General features: G+C 46.9%; 1 protein-coding gene across 1 annotated transcript in view; it reads right to left on the minus strand.

Annotated features, from left to right (window-relative positions):
• Positions 1-25,463, minus strand: part of PLD1 (phospholipase D1) — an 83,059-nt gene that overhangs the window by 12,963 nt on the left and 44,633 nt on the right. The window contains exons 9-22 of the mRNA XM_014938832.1: positions 24,678-24,736; positions 24,083-24,175; positions 21,297-21,449; positions 20,422-20,571; positions 18,652-18,735; positions 16,896-16,977; positions 13,785-13,895; positions 12,123-12,329; positions 11,239-11,455; positions 10,169-10,282; positions 7,870-7,998; positions 7,427-7,545; positions 7,177-7,290; positions 741-851 (exon numbers count right to left, since the gene is read on the minus strand). Coding sequence (XP_014794318.1) covers positions 741-851; positions 7,177-7,290; positions 7,427-7,545; positions 7,870-7,998; positions 10,169-10,282; positions 11,239-11,455; positions 12,123-12,329; positions 13,785-13,895; positions 16,896-16,977; positions 18,652-18,735; positions 20,422-20,571; positions 21,297-21,449; positions 24,083-24,175; positions 24,678-24,736 — 1,743 coding nt within the window. The remainder of the gene's footprint in view (positions 1-740; positions 852-7,176; positions 7,291-7,426; positions 7,546-7,869; positions 7,999-10,168; positions 10,283-11,238; positions 11,456-12,122; positions 12,330-13,784; positions 13,896-16,895; positions 16,978-18,651; positions 18,736-20,421; positions 20,572-21,296; positions 21,450-24,082; positions 24,176-24,677; positions 24,737-25,463) is intronic.

Below are 25,463 nucleotides of genomic sequence, written 5' to 3' on the forward strand. Positions count from 1 at the left end.
CTGCCAGCAAGGAACAAAAAAACCATTTGCATGCTGTATTTCAGACCGAGTGCAACTGAAGATAGCTGGGTTTCTGTGCTATTTCAGTTGATGCCTTTTATTTAATTATTATTATTGTGTGTCTGTGCTTGCTTAGGGAATGAGTTAGTCCTTATTAATCACACTCCTTTAGAAAGTTCACATAAAGAACATCCTACCAAGAGGTTAAAAAGAAAGAAAGAAAGAAGGGGAGAACAAGGATCTCTCTTCAGTCAGTGCTGGGATTCCCTCTGACACAGGAGACTCCTGCACCTCGAGGCTGTATGGATGCCAGCCCAGCCCTGGGAGTGGGAGGCTCAGGCATAGGCAGGGGACACTGCAAAGCCATGGAGGGGACAGAAAAACTATTGCACAGGCCATGGAAGATGAAGGCAATTTTGCAAAGAGGCATATAAAGGAGAGGTCTACCTTTTTCCCCACCTCGTGGTCATAAGGCTATCAGGATACATACCCATCAGCCTGGTCCAAAGACCACTGAAGCCAACAGAAACAGCCCCAAAAATTCAGCCTGGTCCAAAGACCACTGAAGCCAACGGAAACAGCCCCAAAAATTCAGAGCAGGTTCTGTGTTAATATCCATCTGTGTCTAAATTCACCAAAAAAACTAAGACCAGACCTCAGGAAGTAGAATGACCCTCCTGATGGCCATGACCCATGCCCAGAGCATCACGACCCTCCTGCTTTCCCTCATTGCCACTCACTTCGATGTAGAGGTAGTGCTTGCTGTTCTCGATCACGCTGACGTAGGCGTTGTGGATGGACTCCTCGTGGTATTTAATGCCGGCCGACCAGTCAGCAGCAGAACGGATCACCTGGAAAGCAAGAGATCAACACCTTCAGGTCTCTCCCACCTCTCCCAGGATGGCACAGCTTCCCAACGGAATGACTTCAGAGGTGATGCTCTTCCCCAGCACCGCTGGCCTGTCATGATTTCACTAAATAAGGTAATACGTGCAGCACTTATGATTTGTATTGCATTTGTAATAAGGAGAAAAGATGCCAGAAATAGTATTAATGCTTAGTAATGCTTTGATTAAAAACCTAAGTGCCCTGTCCTGTTGTTGCCCCCTCCCACCTGAGCAGCTCCAGCTGCAAGAGGAGCAGCACAGAAGTCTCCTTCTTGCTTAAGGTCTTATGATAAAATGCTTTTAAAACAACCTCAATTTCCAGGCTTTAGGGGCGTGCATCCAAATCAGTGATCTCCTCTCCAGCACTTTCTAGAGCTGGTCTCCAGCTGGGGCGATGTGTTTTTCCCACAAACAGGCAATACATAATTACATGCAGTCAGCCCGATAACACGGGCCATGTCTTTGTCCTGAGCACTCCAGGGTCACTCATTTCTTCTGCCAAATCCTCACACAAGCCACCCGATTTTTGACGCTATGACTTCTAAAATCCATAGCAGTCCAGCCGCCCGTGTGTATTTATTAATTTTTACTGGAAATCCACATTTGAAGCAGATACTGCGAAACCCTCGGGTCACATTCTCCCCGTCTCCTGCAATTCCTGTGCAAGGGAGCCAAAGCAACCTGAGAAACAACCTTTGTTGGTGCTCTGGGCCAGGCTGGGAGAGCCTCACAGCAGACAGCTTCCCATCCCTGATGGCCAGAGATGCCGTGGCATCTCCCACTTTGAGTCAATAAGCAACCACGCTATGCCCGGAGTGACGTTTTCCTAGACAGAAATGTAGTTTTTAATTAAGTGTGGGCAGGGTACGTGCTCAGGGGAAATAATTCCTCATGATTAACCTCTGTCTTTAAACATTGTCAAGACAAATTGAAACAACAGCCTTAAAATATCTCAATACGGCACTCGGGAACCAGTCACACACAGGACAAGACCCAAGTGCTGAGGATCTGTGAAATGTATATGTCAGTAAGTGCAGAATCCTGATCTCTTCCAGGGCTCAACCACGTTTTTCTCTGGAAATCCCTCCCATGGAATTCTTTTAATTGTCCACATCCAGCTTCTGCTCTGCTCCATGTTACTCTCCCTGTCCCTCTGACATCCCTGGTACCCTGAGCTCTGCTGTCACAATGTCATCACCATCCACCATCAAAGCAAGCTGCTGGCCGTGGCATGGGTGAGGACTTTCAAAGGCTAATTAATTACCAGTATTGTAACAGTAAATAAGGACTTGGCCATTTGGCCCAGGTGCTGCAACCGCTAACTGGAACCAACCAGTTCTCTGGTCTCCAGGGCATCTCTGGAGGTGGCACTGAGGGTCATGACTCCTGAGCTAATTCCTTCCCCTGGACAGAGGGAGCTTTCTCCCACAGGTCACTGAAAAACAGATCCTGTGTGCCCCCCCAAAATGAATGTTGAGGTCATGGATGCTTGAGTGAGGGAGCCAGCCTGGACAACTCTCCTGTGTGGCCCCCAAAATGAATGTTGAGGTTATGGATGCTTGAGTGAGGGAGCCAGCCTGGATGCTGAATGATCCCAAACAGCTGTCCTCTGCATAAACCTCCACAAGGTGATGCTGCCCCTGGGGTTTTAACACACCCCAGGCTGGGCACTGCTGACACCCCACCGAGCACCACAGCAGCCAGAGCTCCTGAACAAAATCTCATGTTTGCATTAATAAGGGCAGAAAAAACAGCTTTTCCAGGTAGAAAGCATGCCAATTCTTCCTAAACACAGCTCAGGCTGCAGCCTGGACAGGAGCCCACAGCCTTTCCACCCTCACTGGCACAGCCAGCAATGAGCAACCACGCTGTCCCGTCTGTCCTGTTCTTCACCCCTCCCCAGGTGAAAACCTAGGGCCACAGATAATGTCCCCGTGGGCTGGAGACCTCCAGCAAATGCAATCTGGAATTGCACTTCAGAAAGCTGCAGATTGCAGCTTCCTAGTGTACGAAGTACTGATATTTAATTATCTTTTTTTTTTTTGCTAGTTAACTTTGTCCATGCTCCAAAGAGCCCCTTCTCTTTTCCAGATAAGCTGCTGAGCCCTGCACTGAGCAAAGTAACCTCCACACCCTCATTTACAGCAGCAACAGCTGAAACTCCTGGGGACAAGGAATAAATGTCCTTCTCTGAATCAGGAACTTGATACCACCAAAGCCCCCGCTTTGAAAGACAACTTTACTACCCAGAGACAAGTTTATTCCAAATCGGGGATCCCACCTGACGCAACGGACCCATCACTCAGGACCATCCCTTTCCAGCCCCATGGCATCATCCTCCTGCTCTTCCCTGCCTTCCTCTTCACCCCTCCACATGCCAGCACCCTAGCTCTCTGCCCCACACCAGGCTGCCCACTGGTTCAGGACCACCACCCTTCTGCCCTCACCCTTCCACCATTCACCCTAAGAAGTTGGCTCAGCATCACCCAAAAAGCTTACGTCAGGTACAACCTCAAATCTACACGTGGAGGGAAGAAGAAGTGTCAGAAGATGCTGGCCAGGGCAGCAGAATGGGTGCAAGGTGTTCCAGCTTGGACCTCCTCTAAAATAAAGGCATTTTTAACCCAGATCACTTCAGTGGCCAGCACAGACCATGGTGCAGCTCCACAGCCACAGGCAAGGAGGTGGCAGGACAAGGTCACCGAGGTTGGTGGCTTCACAGCCGCTGACAGCAGCGCTGTGTGGGTGCAATACACACCCCATGGGAACCACTGTGCTGTGGTTGCAGCACTCAAAGACAAATAACAACCCTATTAGTTTCCTATACAGACCTTCCCTCATCACTGGTGCTTCATCTCTCACGCCTGGACACCTCACCGTTCCTGTCGGAGCATTTAAAGTGAGCTGGTTTAAACCCAACCTGTTCTACCAGGGAAAAAAGGCCTCATGAGCCCCTACCAACCAGAGCTGGCGTCTTCATCCTCCTTCCCTCCTCTCCCTCCAGTCCCTCAATAGCAGCTCTTGTCAGGCATTGTCATCTCTTTAACTTCTTTAACCAAGACAATAGCAATAAATTTGATGTTTGCTGTGGGCTAGTGCATAAATCCTGAACAATGCAAGCTCTCACGCAGACTTCAAAGAGACAAAGGCATTAGCCATTGCCAGAGCATTAAATTTTCATTGTATTTACATCAGGAGCTGGATATTGCCTCGCCACGTCACATCTTTTGCGGCGCTGGCTTTGGCTGATAACTGCAGACTCTGGAAGGGAAATAGAAGGAAAAAAAACCACCTTGGCAGACGGTTGTTTGACTCTTGCAAAATCAACGTGCAATCACATCGTTATTGCAAGCAAAGCCCCGAAACCTCAGACCAAAGAGGCTGAGGGACCACGTCTGAGCCGAGAGGCTCCTTTCCTCCCTCCTCCCAGCCCGTACCTCCGCAGGGGTTCCCACCCAGGCTGCCATCACCCTCCCTGCCCAGGGGAAAGCCCCTGTCAGTGCCATCCCCACCCGGCCCAGAACGCCCTCCTGCTCCTCTCCTCTGAGAAAGGAGAGCAAAACCAGATGGTACGAGGAGGTCAGAAGCTGCTGCTGACAGGTCAGGGGCTGGGGCTTGCGGCAACGCTGCCATCCCCACAGATCCTTTGTGTTCGCCCTTCCTCTGATCTGCCCCCAAATTGAAGACAGATTTGCAAACTAGCTCAGAAACAAGAAAACTGGCAGCCAGGCTTTTCTTCAATCATCCCACAGCCAGGGACAGGCCACTGGATGCTGGATTTTACCTCGGGGCCATCATTTCTGCCTATAAAGCCCTTACAAAGCAGCAAAATGGGGCTAACATGGGTATGGCTGGTGGCCAGCACAGGATCCAATGCCAAGAAGAAGAAGAACAGTAGTTATTCTGGACAAAAAGGTTGGTGAAAGATTTTTAGGGTATCTGCTTATTTCTGCATGGGACTATACCACTGAAAGAGGATGTGAGCACCTGCAGCTCTCTGGTCTGAAACTAATGTATGGGACAGGCCAGAGGCTGATATTCTGGTGGCTGCAGGGAAGGAGGAGCCACCCAGGGACACCCCGATGGACACCCTGATGCTCACCCCAGGACCCCCAGGAAAAGGCAACCTGGAGAAGGATGGGGTTCAGATCCAAGCTGGGGGTGTCCTACCTACCCTCTCCCCACCCCTGCAGTAGCCAAATCTGAAACCTTCATCAGGAGGAGAGCCCAAGCCGCTCCCCGACCCACAGTGGGGACTTCAGGGATGCTCAAGGCACTTGTGTCATCCTGGGATCGATGGAAACCAGGCCAGCATGGGCATTATGGAGGAGACAGCCAAAATTACAGTGTGTGCACGCAAAACCATGGCTCGGAGCTTGAGGAGATCATCCCAAGATTGTCACCCAGCTGCAAGCAGCCTGGGGCCAAGGGACCTGCACCCAAGCAGGGTGCACCAGGCTGGGCAGGGGAGTCATCTTCACCTCTTCCATCGTGCTTGGGTGCTTCAAACCATCTTCCCCCACAGCCTTCCCTCACACCGGGAATCGGGCAACATGTTTTCAGCCTAACAGCATATAGTTTTATTTATCTGGCCATACACGGGGCTGGAGAAACCTGGCAGGTCTCTAAAAGCTGCAATTTGTCATAAATTAGAGATGAGCAAGGTGGTTTCAAGTGAATAATTTACAAGACAAACCTGCTCTCTTTTTGCTGTTTCTGGCATTGCTGAGAACAGCCCCTCATTTCCTGGAACCCATCAGCAGGAACAGCATCGCTGTGATGAGTTTTTAACCAGTTGCCCCATCACTCAGCACTGGTGTTTGTGGTGTTAGCAGTCACCATTTGGGCTTCATCCTCCTCTCCCACAGGCTGATGCCCTGAGCCAGCAGCTCTGCAGGACAGACTGAAAGGAAGTTGGACCCAGACTCTGCTTGCTTTAGTTTCTCCTTTGGGAACTGCTTCCAGTTCTGTGATCAGCAGAACTTCACTTTTTGTGACAGCAAACCCCATGATTTAGAAGCTGAGGCTTATTTTGTGGTTGGAGTGCGCTCAGGGGACACAAACCCCCTCACTTCCATGGGAAGAAAGTTTCCCAAAAAGCTGGTGTCACGCACACAACCGGGGAGGCATTTGCAGCCACAGGGAAGCAGGAACGATGCCTGAAGTGAGACTATTTCTCAACAAGCTGCGAGCATTGTTTTGGAGGCTGATGTAAAACGCCCGAGATCCCTGACATGAGATCCCCCACACCAGGCGGGGAGGAGCAGACAATGCCCTGGCAACCCAAAAACCCAGAAAAATGCATCTTCTTACACAAAGCTCCCCCAAGCGCTGCTGTCATCTGGGTGGACCGCTCCTTACACAGAGCAAAGGCATGCATTTTTTTCCTGCTTTTGGTCTAATTGCTCTTATTTCATACATCTTTCATCCACAGAGCCCCACAATTGTTTTGCTGCTTCAGCATAACTATTTTGACGTTTTATTCTTCAACAGGTCCATGTTTCTGCTGGGTAACAGTAGTATTCAATATACGCGCTCGATATAGCTAACTGGGTTTTTATATATAGGTATCTTGGTAATTATGACTGTGAGGATGATTGTCACAAACGAGACTGTGGGCTGACTGTGCAGAACTGCAGAGGACCCACAGGGCTGAGTGGCTGCGTAATAAAATGAAGATGAAATTCAATGCAGAAAGCAACAGCCCCGAGACTACTTAAGGCTGGGCTCCAGCTGACCACTGGGCGAGGCGTCAGGAACCTGGCAGACTGCTCTAAAGATCTGAGATTAATATTAAGTGGGCAACTTCAACCCATTAGGCTTTCCCAAAACATAAAAAAACCAAATGTTAGGCATTAGGAGAAGAGCAGCAGAAAAAATTACACAGCTATACAAAGTCATGGTGTTCCCACAACTTGAGTGCTGCATACAGCTTTGTCCTCCTACCTCAAAGATGGAGCTATAAATTAATTGAGCAACCTGCTCTAGTGGGAGGTGTTCCTGCCCAGGGTAGGGGGCTTGGAACTCAATGGTCTTTAAGGTCCCTTCCAACTCTAACTAGTCTATGATAATGCATCTCTACTGAAAGAGTTGCATTGTAATTGAGGATCTTACCACCTATGCCATGAGATAAATCAAATAAGAGTTTTTTCATCTTATATTCATCTTATTTTCATCTTAATCTCAAGTTCTGCAGAGGGTTGGTCTGTCAGGCATCAACACTTCCTGCTGGAAAGATGCAAAACAAGCTCTCCTATGAGTATGTGAGCAGGAGAACATCAACACCCACCTGGACTGTGGCATGAACAGCCTCGGGCACCTGATACTTCAACTCGTTAGCAGTTTGCTGAGATTTTGGCAACAGGAACGGGTAGGACAGGGACCGGTATTTGGGCTTCATAATCTGCTCAGGGGAAAAAAATTTAAAAAAAAATCCTTGAAGAGGTTACAAGATAGGAGAATAACATAAAAAAACCACCAAGGATGAGGCAGGGGATGTATTTATTCCTGTTTCCCCAGCAGTGATGCCCACACCCCACCTTGGTGAAGTTCCAGCGCTGGATGAAGTGTCGGGCCACATCACGTGCCGCTTTGCCATGCACCACGGAGGAGATGTCATGCCAGGGCATCCTCGGGGTGGTGTATCTGTCAATGAAGTCTACGGGACAGGAAAGCACAAAGGACATGAATATGGAGAAGCCCAGCATCTCCCTTCTCAAACCAAATCTTCCAGGACACAGCGCTGAGCGCTGTGCAGATGAATTATCATGCAATTGCCCACAGTCCAAGTCCATGGACCGTAACTGTATAATTGGCCCTAGAACCTCTCAAGGGGAGTTTTGCTGCTTCTTTCTAGCAGCCAAACCAAAATAACCTCATTACCTCTGGCTCAGAAGCAGGAAAAAAATACGTTTTGAGACTGAAAAGATGTGGAAGGAGGCTTGGGGGAATGTAATGACTTCCAGGGTGCAAAGGCACTTACCAGCAAAAGGTTTGTCAAGCTGAACCCAGTCTTTAAAGACAAAGTTGCAATAGTCTTTTCCGTGCCAGAACCTGGTTTCCCCAAGCAGCTCCCCAACACCCGTCTTCAAGCTGCGGATGGATCCTTTATCTGTCACAGGCAAACAAGACAACAAAAACACACACTCCAAAGTCAAGGCTGTCCATGACATAACCCTGGTGAGACTGACTACCACGGGTAAGCATTGGTGGCGTTTGCCCGTCCCCCTTGGCTGAAGCTATTTTCTCCCTAGTCTTCCTGGGGCTTTCAAAGGATGCAGGTTAGTTTTTTTTTCTTCCCTAATTTAGTATTTGTTACACAATCAGGACAGGTTATATAGAGAATTCAGCAGAGGCTGAATTCTCTCTACATTGGACTACAAAAATCACCCTATAAGCATTTGTCTTTCCACAGTCCTATGGCAACTAAATATTTCCATGTGGCAGCCCACTCCCAGCTGCGACTGACCTTGGTGGATATACGTACAGGAACACCACATTTATTATCTTCTTAATATATTTTAGAATCCTAATGAACTAATTCCGACTTCTCTGCTAGAGGGTGTATTATTTTGCCTCTGTAACAGGGTGTATCTCCTCTAACAAAAGCCAGTCTTTATTAACTAGAACAAGATGATTAAAAAGCTCATGTTCCCCCATTAAGTACTGCGGGGTTTGTTTGTTTGATTTTGTTTTTCCAAATAACAATGTCATCTTTTGATACAATTTAGATGTTGGACAAATGGATCCCGAATTCTAAATTGAGGGTGACTTAAAATGGTCTGAAGTATTGTGTAGACAGATACATGTTGAACAAATGGATCCCGAATTCTAAGTTGAGGGTGATTTAAAATGGTCTGAAGTATTGTGTAGACAGAGATATTCCCTCCTAACAGGACCACAGCTCTACAGCACGTATTTTGGGTGCAGAGTGAACTCTTTTTCCTCTCTTCTAAGAAAACCAAAGATGTTGGTTAGAGCATAAACATTTAACTAGCGCTATTTCCTGACCCTGAGAGCAGCCTTCAGCCACTGTACCCAATGCAAGTGTGATAATTACACAGTAACACACCAACAGCAGAAGTCTTCTAACCCAACCACATCACCAGGTAACCACGAAAACCCCTTAGCATGCAAAGAACCCCCTTTCAACGGTCAACAAAATACACATCAACAAAATACACGTTATCAGCAGTGCAACAAGATGGATTTAGATGAAGCAAGCCCTGCTGTAACCCCACCGAGCCGAGCAGAGCCAAGCCATGCCAAAAATGCCATGCAACACGTATGGACCACAGCTGCCTTGGGAAGCTTGAGCTTCTAGTGAGAGTCCAGGTGGAGCTGGGGAACTGCTGACTCTGCATGCTGGAATGGGTGGGACATGGGACACACCGTCTGGCCGAAGCACACTTCATGTACTGAACTTCCATGGCTGAACACAAACCCACAAACGAGCTTGAGGTGACCACAGGGGAGACTGCACTTCATTTCCATGATGCAAATGCATCTCTTCATTGTCATCTGCCCCTACTTTGTAAGTAGTATTTTATAATTGGCAATTAATGCCTTAGAGGAAGACATTAGCAAGAGGAATATGCTGAAGAACTGCTCCTTGCCCTGTACCAGAACTCAAAGGCATCTCAGTGAAGTACTTAAACAGGTCCCTCCACCGTTGGTCCAGAGATCAGAAGAGCTCAGTCCTCATAACCACCCAACTCCTTTCTCAATGGAGTATGCTTTCAGTGACTTTAATAAGGGACAAAAAGGGAGACCTCCCCAAGTCTTCATCCAAACATAGGTCTTGCAGCAGCCACTTTGCTGTTTCCTGTCTCTGCTTGCATTTGTCTTCTGGCATTAGGCTTATTTTAAAATACTCAATGCAGAAGTTCCCAATCCCAGTCACAAGCCCTTTCCTTTACAAGAATTGCTGAAATAATCATATATCAGAAGCAGAGCTATTTCCTCAACTGTTCCCTGCTGTCGTTATTGCAGATGTCTTTGGTTTTTTCATTCCAGTTTTTGTTGTTTTAGGGGTTTTTTTGTGGGTTTGTTTTTTGTTGTTGTTTTTTTTAAAAATTTATTTATTTATGCTGCAGTTTTTGAAGCTTCTGGAGAAGGCTTTTCTGCCACGATGTCCTCAGAAGAGTGCTAAGGATGCTGAGAGAACAACAAGCAGCGAAGGCTGATCCTGGCACCCACCCTAACTCTCACCATTGTTACACTGCAAAAACACGGGCAGCCAAAGCCTGAAGAGGTCTGCATCTCTGCCTTCCTCCACTTACCCTCCTGAGGCTCAGCGAGCCCCGGTTTGGATTCAGTGTGGTGATGGAACATTTTCAGATGGGGCTTTAAACTCTGGATTATATTCGGTTGACTTCTAGTGGGGTTACAGTAACCTGCAGAAAGTCAAGATGCTCTATTTATGGCAAAAAAAAAGACATGTCTCCACTTGTGCTAACGCTGGTGCCTGGTCCTCTCTGAAGATACCTTGAACGACAGGAGCTCAAGAGAGACATCAATTTGCTGAAGCTACAAGTGACCAACAGGCAAAGGACCAAATTAAAGACTCAACTGGTTTTAATCTGAACAGATGTATTGAAGTAGCAAAGCCATGGCTGTGTCCTGAGCTGACTGAAACAAAGGCCAACGATGCTCCATTAGGTGTCCTCCAGCCAGAGGCAGGAGGAAGTTCTGCAGGGAGTGATGGAAACTCCAGTAAGTTCCCAGTGTGAGCAATACACAGCTTCAGAAGCTGAGGCTTCAGGAACAGATTTCAGGAAGGACTCCATGCTAGAACAAATGTCAAGCTGATCCTTGCAATTTTAGCTTTGAACCCAGTTATAATGAATTAAAAGCTGCATTCAAATATTCAGCTGTTGAATAATCTCTCCTTTCTAGGGAATATTTCCATTTAAGTGAACTGATTTAAACCTAGGTAACATCAGCCTGTGAGAGGGGACAACCACATTCAGAAACTGTTTAGCCTGTTATAATAAATACTAGTTGAAAAATGGAAGATTAAGTTCTTCCTTGCAGAACAAAAAGTTTCCAGCACTATAACCATGAAGTACCACATACACCATATCGCATCCTCTGATGGCTCACGACAATTGCTAAATTAACTAAAAGCAAAATCCACTTAAAACTTTCCTCGTATCCTTCGCAGTGACTCAAATTTGCATATTGACTACACACAGTTATTACTCTGATCGTTAAGAAATTCATCAACTTTCCTTCCTTACAAAAGAACACATTACCCTAGAAATGCTGTGAATCTGCATGTACACCCACCCACACACCCACCTCCGCACACGCTTTATATATGTTGTTTAGTCGAAAAAAGATTACTTACTTGATTCACTGTCGATGCTGCTGACGCTGTCGGCGTGGTGCATGCTGTGTTTATGGAGATGCTTGTAAATACTAAACTTGGAAAACTTTTTGGATTTTCCAACTCCTTTCATTTTTGCTACGTCCGGCGCATCGTCCGCATTTCTCTGGAAAATGTGGCTTTCTGGGGACAGAGCTTGCAGCTGCAGGGGGACATGTTCAGACGACTCTGCTGCAGACTTAAGAGACACAAGACGTTGCTGCAGGTGATGTATGGAACAGGTTCCCCTTTAATTACAGGTGACTGTGCTTATCAATGCCCAGAAATGACCACGAGCCAAACTTTGCTCTGTGACAAACACACACTTTGGTGGGAGCTACCAAGGCTTTTGAGGGAGAAAGTCTGTACTGAGGAGGGGCTCAACAGAAAAACATGTTAGTGCTAGCAGTACATTCTTCTGCCCCGTAAGTTTTTTCCAGATTATTACTCCCCTTGAAATTCTCATAAATTTACCCCTCTCTAAATTTTTTAGAGATCTCTGGATGCACACAGAACCAGGTTAGCAGAAAGCTCAGCAAGCAAGGGGCCGATTATCCAGAAGCTCAGAGCACTCTGAGTGCCTACTGTGCATTTCTAGTTTATCAAGAACATAACCTCCATGTTGTAACTGCTGCTCCAAGCTCCAGGGGGAACCCCACCATCTATCTCCATGCCCTAGCAAGGGCTGGTCAGGATCTAGCCCTAAAGAATCATTCGATGCTCACATACCGCCTCCTTCCCATTACTATTCTTCTTTAAATCTCCTAAACCCAACCCCATGCTTAGAAATGGACACAGCTTGACCATCCCCACCACAAACGCGATGCGTAGATGTTGAAGGTGGCCACCAGCTGGACCAAGCTTACTGCCAGGTTGGTCGTGGACACTGACTTCACGGCCGTCATTCGTTTCACGCTGCCCACGTCAGTCAGGCGATGCTCGTCATCGTCCCACCTGCCGTAGGCCAAGTCGATGCCACCCACAAATGCCACCGACTGGTCAACGATGACAAGCTTCTCGTGGTGGGCCCAGAGGTACACAGAGGAGGACACGTGGTCTGGGTGTCTCATCACCTGGGGAAAGAACCAGCGCTCAAGCTCAGTCTCATTGCCCAGTTTCCACCTCCATCCAGAGAGCTGCCCAGCTTTTTCTTTTTGGCTGCTGGGAATGATGGGGAAAGCACTGGAGGTTTTTAGAAGATGCCTCCCTGCAGAAGCTCCATGATCCCTCCCGAGTTGGGCTCAGCCTCACTGGCAAGGAGGTGTTTCCCCACGACGTGGGTATTTCCGAGCGGCAACGGTTACTCATGTTGGGACAGGTCAGGCTTATAACAACAGTGCTCAAAAGAGGACTAGAGTCAAGGAAACTGTTTCAACAAACAAAATCATGCTTTCAGTAGAGCTCTAATAACTGAGCTTTCAAACACAGAGCCTGCTCTGAAAGAAAACAACATATTGGTGATCTGACTCACTACTTCGGATGTTGTCACTACATAAGCGAAATGAGAAGTCGGCTGTTTTTTTCCCCGCATTTAAAATCAGCAAGTTGTTTGACATTTGTTTATGAGATTCTTTTCTGACATGTGTTTATGGCAAAGCAACTTCTATATCCAAGCAAACAGTATATAGTTTTATTTTTTCATTTTAGAGGAGAGCCATTAGACCAGCTTCCTGGGGAAAAAGCTACAGAATTCCACATGGCTGATCCCCAAAACCCGTTACACAGCTAGCACGGATCTTCCAGTTACTCCTTCCAGTCCTGCTGCAAGGATGATGGTGAATGGAAGCTTCCCTCCACCGTGACAACTGATCAAGTGACAATAAATCTATTATTCTAGCAGTTTGCTAGTCACCTTAATGAGTAACATATATCTTCTTCCTCATTAAAATATATATATATATCTCGTCTCTAATTTCAAAAGACTGGATCTGGCCTTATCTACTGGTTCATATGCCACAACTCATTTTCTGCTTGGTGGCAGAGCAGCAGCGTAACGGCACAGGACAGCCCAATGCTGTTCATTTACATTCATTCACGTTCATTTCACAGGAACATTAAACATCCAGTGTTGACTCGCGTCATCTATATAGGAACAGAAATCCTGAAATGTGACAACATTCTCAAATTGTAATTTTCCATTTGATGTAACCCCATTAACTTGTCACATGAAATATGTTTCTTGTGAATTAGATGAATAGTTGCTTTGGCAAGTCTAAATAAGCAATTTTATGTTCAATTATAACCTAAAGAAATGAAGTTGCCAGATGTGGTAATCACTGTATGGATGATACTCATATTCTCAGGCTCTTCCCACTGCAATGGTGGGAATTGCTGTTTTTTTCCAGCTCACACCTAAATACACTGAGGGGTCAGCACTTGCTATCAAGAGTGAATGAATGCAAATGTCCCTCATCACTGCCCCACATTGGTTTTTTCCAGCTCACACCTAAATACCCTGAGGGGTCAGCACTCGCTATCAAGAGTGAACGAATGCAAATGTCCCTCATCACTGCCCCACACGCAATTACCTTAATGTTGGGATGGAGGTGCATGAGCGTCCGCTTGCTGTATTCGCTGTTGATCCCTAGGGCAAGCTCCACCTCTTTGTACAGCATAACAAAAATCCTCACTCCTTGTTGCTGTCAGAAATAAAAAGAAACACGAGGAACGTATGGTGTGCAGCTGTGTCAGTGGGTACAGTCCCTTCCCGAAGCGAAGAAGAGCTGGGAGGCAGTAAACACATTGTGCCTGCAGACTGAAATCCAGCCTTGCTCTTGATCACGCTCTTCCAGATCCACCACCGTAATCCCACAACATGGTGGTGGATCAGGAAAACTGTTCAGAAGGGCCCAGCACCCAGATTCATGTGTGAAGAGCTGAGCTACACCAAGGCCTGCCAACAGGTCATTCTTAATAGCCCCTTTTAAACATCCTTTGAGGCAAAATTTTGCACATGTGAGTCACTCCACATATAATAGTGTTGCACACATCCACTGAAGTTCAGTTTTCCTGGTGCCCTGAGGTTTGCCTACAGTTAAAAGCCTCTGCAGGGCAATGATACCAGTGTGGTCATATGGACATTCCTCTCCCAATGGGGATGCAACCAACTCAACACCTGCAAGGAAGTTCTTTCTGCTGGGAGAGCTAAACAAGCTCCTGGAATACAATGAGCGGGGCTCAAAGGATGGTGCTTTTTCCAACTGGAATGGTATCTACAGGAAGGTTTTGAATGACACTTGTTAAAGCATTTTCAAGACTCCCAGGTACTTCCCAAACTTCAGCAGATGCTGGTCAGAAACCGAAACCGCTGCCGTAAATCAGTATGACTTCAAATCTTGCAGAAGAACTTGAACTTGGGACCTGAACTTTCTACAGCCTTTTAAGCTTCTATTTCCATAAAGCTGCAACTGATAGCTTCAGCAGTCTCCAAGTTGTGGATGATATTTCCTTTTGTGTGTGGTTGGACTCGATGATCTCAAAGGTCCCTTCCAACCATGAAGATTCTGTGATTCTGCTCCCCACTGCGCCCAGAGAAGCCCAAGGCAGCAGTAGACATACATAAGGGCCAGCCTTACCCCAATAGCTACACACCAGCTTGCTGACTGCCCCACTGAATCAAAGAAATGCCACAAATAAGAGAGCAGGCAAGTATTTCCAGGAACTAACCTTAAAACACTCCTGTCTCTTACAAGGTATTTATAGCCATAAGAAAATCCACGTCAATGTGACAAACAAAGCCAAATTCTTCCATCCAGTGAGCACGCCCCGTGGCCACGTTTCATTTGCCAGAAAATGAAACTACTTCCAAATCAGCTACAGTCAGGAGTTCAAGAGACCTCCCTGGCCATGCTTCCCTTCCTGACTCACTGCACACGTGGAGCAAAGTGCCATTTCCACACCAGTGTTATCACAGGTTGGGTGAAAGACTAAAGTACAGCCCACACTCATAAATACCTCACGCTCAGCTGGGCTCCACGAAACATGTTCTCTGCTGTCTGGATTCAGACGTGCTATTGGAAAGCAGGGCACAACCAGCAACAAAATAAACTGTTTTCTGAGATGAAAACGCTTGAAGAAAAGAGAACCATAGCAAGTAGTTGCAGTTGCTTGCTCGTACCTCAAAGTGCTGCCCAAGAAAGGAGAACATGCAACAGCACAGAGCTTTGCATGGGAATCCTGACCAGGAGTGCTAAGAAAGGCACCAGGTCAGCAGCACTTCTGAGCTTTTCTGTTCAGGAGGAACAGCAGAGAAGGAGAAATTAAAACAGAGGGGAAAAAACTCTTATCAAGTCTATACAAGCATTTGCCTACTGAACACGAGCATTTATTAACTCAGGTAACATGGCAATGCAAATAGGAGTCCAAGTCCCCAAGTCATGTTTATCACCTCCTTGCACACACGTTGAGCACCACAGCCCAGCTCCAGGGAATGTGATGCGGCCCGTGTTTGTATTTATTTTTTTTTATTCGTGCTTTGCTGAAGCCCTTTCCCTCACATCCCTTCTCCACAACAACACACCAGGACCTTCATGACCAGCATCTCCACCTGAGAAGGGACAGGTAAGATCTTCCTCCTCTTAGTGGCCACAAGAGCCACGAGAATGTAAAAAGGGCTGGGTAGGAAGAAAGAAAACCAGGAGACATATAGGTGGTAAGAGCTAATGACCAAAAAAATGAAGTCCTTTCTAATGATTTAAGTTACCCTTGGAAATAAACATAACAATAAACCATAAAAACCTTTCAGGCTTTGACCTTTCTTATGCTTCACTACAACTCATTACATACCAACGGTAGCAACTAGGAAAAGAGCTACGGCAAGAAGAGCTCTGGGCAGCTTGGTCTGAGCAAGACAACAGCTCCACCAGGGGTAATGGGGCTGGGAGACACCAGGATGTTTAATATCAACAGGCTCTTCTTCACTACAGCAAGGAATGATGGGTGAACACCAAGAACTTTGGTGTTTAGTTGTAGCAAAGACCTGTGCAATGTATTAAGTATGGAAAACCAGATGAGAAGGCTACTGTGAGTTAGCATGAACCTCTGGATGGTACTGAGTGACTTTTTGCTAACGACATCCTGATGTTCTTGGCAGACCGAGGAGACCTCTCACAGCTTCAGCTCAGGAAGCCGCAGCACAGAGACACAATATGTGGTAATGACAGACAGGATCTGCACAAGGCAGCAATGTACAAACCACCTACCAAGAGCCACCACAACATGCTTAGTCTTTCCCTCATCTCTAAATTACATACGCCACAAGGAGAGCACCAGACAACTGCTCTTTGCCCCCCACAAAGACCCGGGGCAGCCATAATGCAAAGCTGAGATGACCCAAACCTGAGAACTTGAAGGAGAAACCAGAAGGTCTACCCTTCTGCCTCTGAGCTCTTCAAAACCCAAACTGGGGGAGCGAATCAAAACACGTAGTTTTCTGAGGCCATCTGAAATGAGGCCTGGCCAGCTTTAACTCTCATCCCTACCAAAATAAATGGGGCAAACACCCCAGTCCTAGCGTGCCCCTGTAAGTGGAAGGGCACATGGGGTTCTCTGCAGGGTGAAGGCTGCAACTGGAGCTCACTTACTGCTTTCCGCTTTGCACAGGGTTCTCTGCAGGGTGAAGGCAACTGGAGCTCACTTACTGCTTTCCGCTTGAGGATACAGTCCAGCCGCCAGCGATTTCCTTCCACAACCGGTCGCTTCATGAAGATTTCTGGGCTCAGCCTGAGAAAATAAAGGGGTGGAAAAAAACCCACAGCATCTGTAGTCTGCAAACAAAGCATTGGCCTAAATAATCAACTTGGGAAGCAGAGAAATCAAAGTTCATGTAAAATGGATGAAGGCTCACGTCCCAGAGTGATGCCCTCTCCAACGTCAAGCTCTTTTGTTTTTTAATAACGGAGCATTATAGAGGGCAGGGGATGTGTCCAGCACATTCATCTCGGTATTCAACTACCCACGAGACCAAATTTGACAGTGATGTATAAATGGGGAAACTTGGACTCCATCTGTGCAAGAAAGATGCAACGAAAGAAAATCCCAGAGCAGATTTGAAAGAGATGTGTAGATATAAAAAATAAGTAAGAGCGGCATTTCAGTTCTCCCGGTACTGAGTAGCCTAGATTTGTGCTGAATTGTCCTCGCTGCTTAAAGGCAAAGCAGTATGATCTCTCAACAAGACATTTTATTGATTCATAGCTTTAAGGATTACACGGAATAATTAAGCAATCTCATCCAACTCCTGCAAAGGAAGGTGACAGAATTTCATGCCTGTACTTTTGTGCTGAGCATGAGAACTTGTGCTTGATGAGAAAGCATATTGCCACATCCTAAAAACATGCTTCTGACAACAGCGTTTTTATCTGAAGCTTGGAGTTTCAGATAAGTTTTGCAGTTTCAAGAACGGTCTGAACACAATGTTAAGAGACAACGGGTCTGAAATGCCGTGTTCTTGCGTTGCTACCCGATGCTGCACGTGGGGATCCAGGAGCATTGGGTTTATCTGTGCTCATGTTTGGAAGCAGGTTTACCCCAGGAAATGCTAACATCTTTAGTTTTCTCATAATTACCACCTAAGAATTAATCCTCCCAGTTCCTACAGGCAGTGGATTAGTAGCAAGAGGTTTATTTTACAGATGGAGAAAGAGGAGCACGGAGACGTGCCCAAGGTTAAAGAGGACATCTGAGCTGTGGCTTGGGAGCCTGCCCTACCATCCCATTGGTGACCAAGGTTAAAGAGGACGTCTGAGTTGTGGCTTGGGAGCCTGCCCTACCATCCCATCCCCAAGGTGGCTCAGCCACATTCATCCCCACAAAGGCAAGACACGGGCCGCTGCAACCGGCGTCCAGCCACAAAACTGCCCTGAGGTGATAAAACTCCCCTTCCATTGTCTGGCCAGTTTAAGGGCAGAGCAAAAATCACACACACCCTCCCCAAGATGCCCTCAATGCTGGCACGAGGCTTCCCAAAACCGTGAGGAGGAGCTGGAAGGAGGGTCCTATGCACTTCTTCACATGGGAAGAGCACTCTCAGAGGTGTTTGAGTGTCCATGTTCCCTTACACAGCAAAAACCATTCCTGCCCCTTGGGTTTACAGCGATTTTACGCTCCTGATGAGCAACTCAAGCCACAACACTCGCAATTCAGGTAGTGCCCTCAGGCAATTCCAGGCCTTTCCTTGGAAGGAGGCAACCAGGCTGCTGATTCCAAGCACGTGCTTTTGCTGCCAACCCTCCTGAAAAGGCCTTTGAATACAACACAAGGAGATGTTTGGGTGTGCTGCCAAACCATCTGGCCGCAGGGCTAGCTGCCATACTGTAGGGCCTCCCAACAGTGCCGCATTGTCAGGAACGTCCCCAGGGAGAGGGCCAGTCAACCCCTGAACGTGCAAGTACTAACCACCAATCCGTGATGAAAATCTCTTCCTTAGCTGCTTCCATGGCATTTGCCACATCTTCAAAGTACGACTTGGCGTTTACATACCTGCAAAAACAAACAGCACAAAGACCTCAGTTTCCTCCCTCTTCCTTAAACCAAGTCCAGAGCTGAAGGCTGACGGGGGGTTTGGTGTTAATGCCATTGACACTCTCTTCTCAAATGCAAACACATACCAAATTTCGAGAATTAGGACAACACGCAGAGGGAATGTCACGCTGCTATTAGTAGCTTAATAATCTCTTATTGTGCGGCTTCATTAAGTGCCACTTGGTATTTCTGCCAACCACACACATTATTCTTGAGCTCTGCTCGACGTGTGAGCTGGTTTTGGCTCTCAGGGAAGGATGGTGGAGTGGTGTTTGCTTTGATTTACAGAAACCGTTTGGGCAGCGGCTGCTGCAGGGCAGAAGCTGCAGCCAGAGCACTGCAAGGGTTTGCTTCCAGCTAGAATCAATTTTTCGTGGTGCTTCTGGGAATCACAGAATGATATGGAGTTGGAAGGGACCTCTGGAGATCATCTAGTCCAACCCCCCTGCTAAAGCAGGTCCACCCAGAGCAGGTTGCACAGGAACGTGTCCAGGTGGGTTTTGAATGTCTCCAAAGAAGGAGATTAAATGGCTTAGTGCAAATTACAGTATGGATGGGAAAGATTTCTCATGAGGCTCGCTGTGTGCATAAAGCCCCGTCTCCCAAATTTGCCCCTATACCCAAATTTGCATTTGCTGATTCTCATTTCATCTGCTTTTCAACCAGCTGAGTGATATTTGCATCCCAGCACATCCAGGGTGCCTGGAAGGGCAATGCTGCCTTACAGAAGAAGAATCAGCCTTGCAAATGTGGTGGGCAGGACTTATCTTGCATTTCAGAGCACGAAGGACGTGACCGGACCATCAGTTGGTTGCAGAGGAGCACGGGCAGGACAGGCTGCAGCAGAGCTGCTTTGGGAGGGAGCTATGGAGAAGGGAGTAGCCAGAGGCAGATGTTTTCACCTGCATTACCATGGGCTTACAATCCAGAGCCCAAAAACCTAAACCCTTAGGAAACAGCATTTCCAGAGTCAGAAACCAGGATAAAATTGAAGCCAGGAATACCTTAACGAAAGAGCAGTTCTGCTTTTAACTCCTAAGCACCCTGCCAATTATATATGCAACAAAATACTATTTTTATCATTACAATAATAAATACCCAACCTGTCCAAATTCAAATGAAACTTGATGTTTCAAAACGATGCACAGCTGTAACAGGATCACAGCACTCCTGTCACTCGTTATTCTCCTCTCGGTGAGGAAAGCCTCATTTTTCCCAACTCTTTTAATTATTGTCAGTCCCTACAGCTGCTGAATGCCACCAGCTCCATCCATCAGACCTGGGGCCAACACAGGCAATAACAGCACCCAAGGCACTGCAATACGGCCACATCCCCACTGCGGTCACAGAATCACATGGGGTTGGAAGGGACCTCTGGAGATCATCTAGTCCAACCTCCTGCCAAAGCAGGTCCACCCAGAGCAGGTTGCTTGGATGTCTCCAGAGAAGGAGACTCCACCACCTCTCTAGGCAGCCTGTTCCAGGGCTCTGCCACCCTCAAAGTAAAGAAGTTCCTCCTCATGTTTAGGTGGAACTTCTTATATCCAAGTTTGTGCCCATTTCCTCTTATCCTAATCCTTGGGCATCACTGAAAAAAGTGGTCCTCACCAATCCCTGGGCATCACTGAAAAAAGTGGTCCTCACCACTTGGCCAAGGTGTTCTCCTGCACGGCTGCATAGGAGCCGAAGCGATGCTCCGTGAGGAAGTCCTTGCCGTGTTTCCGAACGAACTCGTCGATGCCCTGCCTCCACCACTGGGCATGTCTGTAGCTGTTACACTTCAAAATCAGCGACCTGTAAAACAGACGGCGGCACGGGGGTGGGAGGCTGAAGTGTTTAATTGGGCTGCTCCTCGCCTGTATCACTCATGTTTTATTGAAGCAAGAAGCGAGGAATAGCGAGGGTCTTTGCTCTGCTGTTCTGTTTGCAGAAGAATAAACCAGCGCCGCACTGATCCCAGTGACTACCACAGTATTGCTCTGCCAAGTATATATAAAAAAAATACTGCAGATTTAAATTAATAGCATCAGCTTAACTCGGAGGAGAGCTGGACCCAGCTTATGCTGTATTTTTTAAAAGATGATTTTATACTGTACACCACTATAAAAATATGAAGTACCTCTTTATCCCAACTAGCATGTTTTTTGGGCAATGCTCCAGCTGGGATGCAGAGGAACCCGTTCCAGCTTGTAGCACAGAGGGTCAGAGTGCCTAATAAATGACTGTAAGCAATTGCTGCAAAACCAGACTGTGCAACTCCACGTTCACCGTGCCCCCAGGCCCCAGCAATAACTGCAAGGATGGACAAACAGCAGCTGAGGCTGCCTCATTAAGACATTGGAAATAATCAGCGTTACACAGGCCAAATTCCCAGCAGGTATAAAGGATGCTGAGCTGCACCAGGGCAGCCCAGCACCCCTTGTTAACCCCCCCACACCCAGAGCACAGCATCGATTCCTCCTTAAAAAAAGCAAAAGCAAAGAAATAGTAAAGATCTAAATAAAGATCCTATTTCTTACCTAGAGAGATTGTCGATCTGCAACCCGTATTTAGTTTCTGTTTCTTTCTGGCCAATCTTGATGTTGAATTCCTTATCTACCAGCAGGACAAAGGCAATGGCCCCTGAGTCTGGCTTCATGTACAGCAGGAAAGAGTCCTTCACCACCAGCCACCTGCACGGGCACAGCAACCACATAACTTGTATTTCACCCATGTCGGTCTTCAAAGCATGAGCCATAAAAAAAAAAAGCTAATAAAATGGAGAATTGTTCCCTTCAAAACAAGTGCAAATCATTTCCCAGAGAAAGGAAAGCATTCAACTGAAAGGTAAAATTTCTTTTTAGGGGTATGGTCCAGGGGACATTTTTATTTAACAGCAAAGCGCCTATTTTATGAACTTGGGTAATAAGTTTGAATTCAATACAAGACTTTTTAGCATTATTTGCATAACTCCTTTTTACACAAGCCTTTGAAGATATAGGCTTTCATGTCAAACAAAATCAATGAGAACCTCCTTGTCCACAAACTTCCCAGCCAGGTCCCCCAGCACCAGGCAAGGTGCAACAAGGACTCTTCCACCCCAGATTTTTATTCAGCTTGTATGCTATATCTAGAGGCAACAAGGGAGTTACTTGACATTTCTAACATTAATTATAATGCTAACATCACTTTCACTCCTATCAAAATATATGAACGAGGCACTTTGGAAATCTTTTATTGCCAAGCAACAGGCACACTGTTAGAAACACATGATGAGAGATGACCGGCAGGTTTTACATAAATACCGTAGCCTGAAGGCAACTCTGGGAGAAAAAAAACACATTTTTTTTACTGTGAATGGCATTTCTAATTTTTTCTCCCCCTGCAGCGTAGCTGGGGTAACCAGCCCCCTCTGTCCTACACAGGTCTCCACCACCAGACCTCCACGTCACTCTTCCGCGCATTCAGAAACACACAAAGGAACAGAAAATATCGCAAAAAAAAATCTGTTCATTCCTGTATCTTTAGTAACAGCCTCAGCTCTTGATCTACTTCCAGATCCCATAATAATTTATTCTCTTTCAGGACCCTGAAAGAGTTATCCCAGCGTCACCTCTCATTTGGTGCCAAAATCCCTCCCCCCATGATTTGGCCCATAATTTCACTCCTAAATATCTTCAAAAAGTACATTTCCTAGCATTCCCCTTTCTGTTTTTCCCAGGCAGTTCTCCATGCCTGAGAAGTCCTGCCCATGCCCAGCCACAGCATCACCCCACTGTCCTCCTCCATGTCAGTTTCCACATCCCCATGGCCATAACACACCCCACTTACTGTGATAAATGAAATTAATTTGGGATATAAAACCCCAGTGCCTGTGGCAAAGCCATTGTGGGCAAAGGATGGATGCAGTCTGCCCTGTGCTCGGGGGCAGTCTTGCCCCCCACTTGATATGTCCTAAAATCCTTCACTTAAATAACCCCCTCTGGGAAATAATAGTGTTAATTGCTTATTTATTGATGCTTACACTGTCAGTCCCAGCAGGGATTCGGTACCCTCTGGTGTTACTCTGCACACAATCCCACACAAACATTTCTCCCATCCCCTTTTTAGGCTCTAAAGGAAAATCAAGATCCATCAGAGCTGAATGTTCTACTGTCCCCACTAAAGCTTGAGCTCTGCATAACAGGGAAGAGTTAACTGAGGGGCATTGAGAGGAAATGGCTTTTTTTTCACCATAAAAGAGAAAAAAAGAATTGGAGACAATTTAATGATTTGACCTGGAAGAAGGTCGCATCTTCATCTCCTTGTGCACTCATTATAGAGAACTTCTGTGAAATTACATTAAGAAATTTTGGAAAGACTATGAAGAAATAGGACCTTTTCTTAACAAGAAAGCAGAAAGTCTTTGTTGGAAAACAGAATTTTTTAAGGTGAACTAATGACTGCCCATTGGCAATGCTAAAATCCAAAGGCAGATAATGCTTGGAGAAGCTCTTACAGACCAAGAAATCGTTGCTAGAAGGCAGATATGTGCTATTTGGGTTTTCAAAAGGAAAGATTTGCCCAGGAAGGGCAGGATCCAGGAAATACCCCTTACATTTTTTGGATGCCAGCTGATAACACACATATTCTTCCGTAGCACACACCTCCCTGTGCTGCAGCCCTGGGATACACCGAGATCTAATGCTGAAGGTAAAGGGATGGGGACAGTAAGTTACACCAGTCTGCTGCAAGAAAGGACACGGGAGTTGTGAAAACTCCCATGAAAACACTGGCATTTAAACACGTGCAGTAATAAGGAAGAGACAACATATTAAATTCCAAGGTTAATTGCACCAGAGCTCCTTACTGCTGTGGGTCACATCTGATTTAATCCAGGTCCAAAGTAGCTAATTAGTAGATTTGCTTTTTGTAAATTGAGGAAGGGAAGCTCAGAAAACTGTGCTGAAATCTGGCCGGGGCAGCGTCACCAGCCACGTCATCTCCTGGGGGGCTCCCCCTTCCCGCAGCAGGGAAAGCTGGGCACCAACCAGGGGTTTATTGCCATTTCTGCCAGCTCAGGGCTGTAGGAAATCCCAGTTTTCCTCTGGAGCAACACATCCTTTCTATGAACCCCGAAGTAAAAGAAAAAACCTCACTGTTCTCCACACAGGAGGGCGAGGGGGGAATAGCCTACGGACCCTTTTAACCTGAAAATACGTGGCTTTTGTAAAAAAATAGGAATCTCCCTTTCAGACTTTTTGGGGAGAAAAAAAACAAATGAGGATTTTTGCATGTGTGCCCAAGGAGCCCACATCATCGCCACCTTCGCCCGCCCCAGAAGTACCTTTTGGACCATCGGTAGCACATCCTTCCTTGGCCGCAGCAGTTCAGGCCGGGTATGCGGTGGCCCCCGGAGCGCTTCATGATCAACCCTTCTCTACAAGGACAGAAAAACGGTCAGGATGGGTGGCATGGCTCACCTGGAGGTGCAGGTGGGGCTCTCAGGTAGACTATGCTTGCTGAACCCCCCAGAGATGGCTCCTGCCACCCCCAGCTGTGCTCAAGCAACCTCTGCGCCACTGCCCTGAAAGCTGCAAAAAGGGTAAAAATACACCCCCACCCCCAGATGGAAATCATGCAGATTTAGGAAATGCAGGGCCCTGATTTATAGCACAAGCAGGAGAACAAGTAGGTTGATAGGCTGTGGGGAGAGAAGGGGAGAAAACTCATGAGCCAGCTGATGGCCTGCAGCCCATTCCCAAGACTATTTCCCAAAGTTCCAGTGCCTCTGTCTCAGCATTAATACATTCTTACACCCAGCAAAATACTCTCCACTCAGTTATCCATGAGAAAGTAAAGCCATCAATTTGAACAATATTTCTTTATAAAACCACGCTCTTGGTGAATCACAACTCACAAAGACACAGCTCACAACTCACATGCCCTTTGGTCCCAGGTCATGGATGAACGACAGCTGGCTCACTCCAATGAACTCCATCTGGGGAAAGAATAAAAGATTCCTCCATCTTTCATATTCTGAAATCCACAAAAAAAAAACAAACCACAAAACTTTGCTTCATTGAAGCGACTTGTCATAAAGACAGAACCTACAGAAGATCCGCAGCAGAAGTTACCTGCCATTTCTTAAGCACCTTCAAGAAGACCAAGAAAGTAGTTTGGTTGGGCTTTTTGTTTGTTTCCTTATTTATTTTAAGTGTGGTTTGGAAAACCCATTTGAGGCAAAGAGAACAATCAAGTATCATAGGGACCCACCAGTATCCTCCCTCCTGCATCACTGGCTGAAATAAGGGCTCAAGTTTGGGGGCCTGTGTGAACTCGGCCGGCTGCCTGAACCCTCTCCTTCCTCCAGTGACCCTCACAGAAGGGCTGGAGAGGGAACAAGCACATGTCCCCAAGGCCGAGACCATCCTATTCCCTTTGAGACCCCCTACCCCATGGCCACACACCACATGAGGGTTCAGCCCCTCAATCCATGAGCATCCTCCAAGACCATCACAGTAGGTCGCTTCCACTCAACGCTGCACACACTCCTGCCCCACATCCACGGCCCCATCTTGACCCTGGGAGCCGAAAATCCACAGAAAAGCCACACTGGGGCAGGAGGAGAGTGAGACCAAGCATGACTTCCATGACTTCTGCTGGTCTGCAGCAGGGTCAGCCCTGATGGAGCCCTGTGGCAGGCGCAGGCTGGGGAAACCCACGTT

Source organism: Calidris pugnax, unplaced genomic scaffold, assembly GCF_001431845.1.
Source record: "Calidris pugnax isolate Ruff unplaced genomic scaffold, ASM143184v1 scaffold52, whole genome shotgun sequence".
Taxonomy (NCBI): Eukaryota; Metazoa; Chordata; class Aves; order Charadriiformes; family Scolopacidae; genus Calidris; species Calidris pugnax.